This window comes from Octopus bimaculoides, chromosome 26 (genome assembly GCF_001194135.2).
Source record: "Octopus bimaculoides isolate UCB-OBI-ISO-001 chromosome 26, ASM119413v2, whole genome shotgun sequence".
NCBI classification, from domain to species: Eukaryota; Metazoa; Mollusca; class Cephalopoda; order Octopoda; family Octopodidae; genus Octopus; species Octopus bimaculoides.
In genome coordinates, this window is record NC_069006.1 from 12,709,043 (window position 1) to 12,713,325 (window position 4,283).

General features: G+C 39.9%; 1 protein-coding gene across 3 annotated transcripts in view; it reads left to right on the plus strand.

The window, feature by feature from the left end:
- LOC106880530 (uncharacterized) overlaps nt 1-4,283 on the plus strand; it is a 164,572-nt gene that overhangs the window by 128,633 nt on the left and 31,656 nt on the right. For all 3 annotated transcript variants that reach the window (XM_014930507.2, XM_014930506.2, XM_014930508.2), the window contains exons 4-5: nt 2,792-2,885; nt 4,013-4,166. In XM_014930507.2, the coding sequence (XP_014785993.1) occupies nt 2,792-2,885; nt 4,013-4,166 (248 nt within the window). The remainder of the gene's footprint in view (nt 1-2,791; nt 2,886-4,012; nt 4,167-4,283) is intronic.

Sequence of the window (4,283 nt, forward strand, 5' to 3'; positions counted from 1 at the left end):
GGGGGGGGGGGGGCACTGGCGATATTTACAAGTATTAGTCCTTTGTTCCTCTTTTTAACACCCCCCTCTCTCTTCTTTTACCCACTATCTTTTGTATAAAACCTTAGAACATATCTGGTAACAGCACTCACTTTATTATACACTCACTGCAAAAACATCTCACTATACATACACCTTCTACAACAATACTCTCACTATACACCCTCTACAACAGTGGTTCCCAAAGTGGGCAGTATTGCTCCCCTGGGGGCAGTGGAAAGTTCCAAGGGGGCATTGAAGAAGAGTGGCGTGATAATGGGGGAGCGATTCATGTAAAAACAAACAAAATAATGGATTCACTAGGTTAAGTTTTATTTGTGAAATACGGTTGCTTTGAATTTGCTTCAGAAAGAGATCTATGTGATGGCTAGTTGGGGCGGGGGGAACTTGGAATGTGGCCTGAGTGTCAAGGGGTGGCAGCCCACATTAATAACACAGTCTTATTAGACACCCACAAATCGCAATCCTTGTCCTACTATGCTCCCACTATCACCAATCTTTTTCCTACTAGACAACGCTGCATGTCTATATATGGTTACTAACTGACCCTAGTATTGTTAGGGTACTATAGGACCATATCACCAGCATGTAGTTACTAACTACCACCTAATATTGTTATCAGAGCTAGAAGAGTGTTGCAGTTCAGCTAGCACATTGATCCTGGGTCCTGGGAATCAGAGGAGTCCATGAATACCTGGTAAGCCCTGTCCACAAGGAAAAAAAAAAAAAATTAAGATAACTCACACCCTTTCAAAATGTCTGAGATACTCCTACCACCACCGCCACCACACCCCATTGAGGCCTGAAAACAATCCACCATACCAAATCTCTGGGTATTGCCACCACCACCACTAAAGCACTTGATGTCTGTTCTGTTCCCTGCTCAGTTGCACCACATGGAATGTTGCACTAGTCTAACAACACAACTTTTATGGCCTTGCTGGATCCCCACCATCACCACTACCACTACCACTGCACCCAGAACCCTGTTCACTAAGTATCACCACCACCCTAACACTGTAGTCAATACTGCACCTAGAAGAACCCTGTTAATCAATACACTGCAAACAATGACACCTTATTGTTAATCCACCGATATTTCTTTCATTGCTGACTGCTGAGAAAACAACAGAAATGATGATGGTGGTGGTGGTGGTGGGGGTGGGGGTATTGATTTCCATCTTCACTGTTGGCTATTTGGTCACTGCGACCACTACTGGACATTTACTGAAACTATTACAAGTATTTCCTTTCAAATTTGAATGGTGGTGGCGAGGGTGGCTGGGTGGTGGTGGTGGTGGTAGCTTGTAGTGATAGTGGTGTTAAGTGGTGGTGTAGTGGTAGAAATGTAGTGATGATGGTGGTAGCAGTAGTGGTGGTGGTGGTGGTGTGTCTCAGAATGACATTGCAGGATGGTATTTTGAATAAAGGGTGTAGAAGTAACAGTGGTAGTGCTGGTGATGGATTAGGATGCAGTGGCCAAATGTAATGGTGGTGGTGGTGGTGGGTCCAACCATTGATCAGTCACCCTAACCCTCACCACATACTGCATCTCATGTCACCTCTCCACTCTCCTTCTCCACTCATTCTCTCTTTCTCTCACATGCCCACTCTCATGCACATTCTTTTCCTCCTCCTCTTACTACTTCACATCTCTCTCTCTCTCTCTCTCTTTCCTCTCACATATAAACATTCACTCTATCTTTCTGACTCTCTTAAATGTACATTATCTTCCTCACAATCCCCTCTCCCCCCTCACAACTACACATTAACTCCCCCTCCTTTACTTTCTTCCTCTGTCATACACACATACACTCTCTGTCTCTCTGCCACTCTCTCTCTCTCCCCCACTCTCTCTCTCTCCCCCTTTCCTCTCTTCCTCCCCTTCTCTCGAATGCACATCTTTCTCCCTGTCTTCTCTTCCTCCCCCTCTCATATATGCTCATTATTTTTTCCTCTCTCTCTCACACAATCTTTCCTCATTCCCCTCCCCCCTCTCCAACTACTCCACATCTATTCTCAACCATATCATAACTGTTGGACATCTGGAGGTTTCTGCAGACTACCAGACAGCCACTGAATTAGAAGTGGGTGGTGGTGGTGATGGTGGTATTTAACCCTGGGCCAGTCAGTCTTTACTCGTCAGATTTATAATACAAAGTTGTTCTAACCCCAAACATCTCAGCATTTTTTTCTATCTGGGACTTCATTGTCCAATGACTATGTGTGGTGTGGTGTGGTAAAAGGTAGACTTGGTTGCTATTTTTAGTGAGTTGAGTGACCATATAGAGCAGGGGTTCTCAACCACTTTTTATCTATGGACCCCTTTGATTACTATTTTATTCTGGTGGATCCCCATAGCCATTTCATGTTTAAAAACTAGTTTTATAGAAACGTTTTAAAATTCCTATTTTGTTTTTTGCACATTAACTTGTGTAGGTTGAACTATGTAAAATGTTAGAGAAAGAAACCTAACTGTTTCTTGCAATACATCCCAATGCATACATCTAAGGCAAAAGCTTTTCAGGGTCCCTTCAAATTCTATTGTGCATCCCTAATTTTCTATTCTATCACATGGACCCTGGTTGAGAAGCACTGATAAAGAGGCTCACTCAATGTGTTTGTGGGAGAATGTGTGCATAAATGTGTAGGTGTGTATAAATGTGTATGTTGTCACTGTATCACCATCATCATCATCATTACAGTTCTAATGCAGTAACTAGCTAACCTTTGTCTGTTTGTCTATCTGTAGGTCCCAAGAGGATCAGAAAATTGCCCAGAAGGTGTACCAGGAAATCTTAAAAGAGGAGCAGAATGATAAGAGTATGATGGAGTGTGATGATGAGGTGAGTATCTGGTTTTTTATTGAGTCAAGAGTTTTCACGGTAGCAGTGGTGGATGGAGGTTGGGTTGGGGCATTGGTGCGGTGAATATTATATGTTTTTTGTATATAATATACATGTTATTATAATGGATGAAGGGATGATTATTGAATGGTTATTATTTTGATATTATGATATTTTTTAAATAATTTTTCTATCTTTATATAATAAGTATTTCATATTAATTCATTTGGTACTTATTGTTGGTTGAGATATATATCTAATTATTGTTCTACTTACGATCTGACAAGTAGCTATATTTTTGAATAGAATTTATTTTCGATAATTTCAATTGATTTTAATCGATTTAAATTTCTTTTCTATTTGAAAATTGGTTATGAAACACGTGTAATCTTTTTATTATATTTATCTTATGATATTTACTTTACTTTATATTATACTCATTTATTGTGCTTTTAATTATTAATTTTTCTATATGTGATAGTGGATTTTCATCGATGAGTTCTTGAAAATTGGTTATTTTCCCTAAAACTATATATTTTATATATATATATATATATATATATGCTTTACAAAGCTCCTCCATGGGTATCAGCTCCCATATGCAGTCATACAGCTGGAATTCTCTTTTTACTGAATACACATGAAAATCCATTAATATCCACAGACTTCATACAAAAGAATCATTATACAAGAAGGAGGATGCAATTTGTGTGTATGTGTGTGGCTGTGTACTTGTATGCATTTGTGTCAGTTCATATTTGCCTTTTCATCACATGTATTCACTTAATCTAGTTGCAAGCAATGGCCTTGCTGAAAGTGTCATTTGTTTGCAATCCACTCTAAAAGTATGTCATAGGGCTTCTTGACATGTTGTACAATATTTGTAAACTAGAGGCTCATTTATAAGGTGTTTGTTTGTTTCCAGTCCTTTGCATAATCATGTCTTGATTGTTGTCCAATAGATTAAGAGATCTATTACCTTGCTTGGAAATGAGTGGGGATGTTGGTGACAGGAAGGACATCCAGTTGTAGAAAAGGCTCTGTCCAAATGTACTCTCTTCTGATTCATGCAAGCATGGAAAAGAAAGCAATAAAATGATAATGATGATATTTTTCTCTCTAATTAGGAACTAGCCCGACAAATGCAAGACAAAGAAAAGAGGAAATACGATCGATACCTAGAGAAGAAAAGAGAACGTCAACTGAAGAGAGAACGGGAGAAGATTGAGAAGAAACTTGCTGAACAATCAGAAGAAGCACGACTGACCACGTTTTCTTCTGGTAAGTTGATGGTGGTGGTGGTGGTGATGGGTGGAAGAAATGAGTCTTGCAGTTTGGAGTGGTGGTGGTGGTGGTGGTGGGTGGAAGAAATGAGTCTTGCAGTTTGGAGTGGTGGTG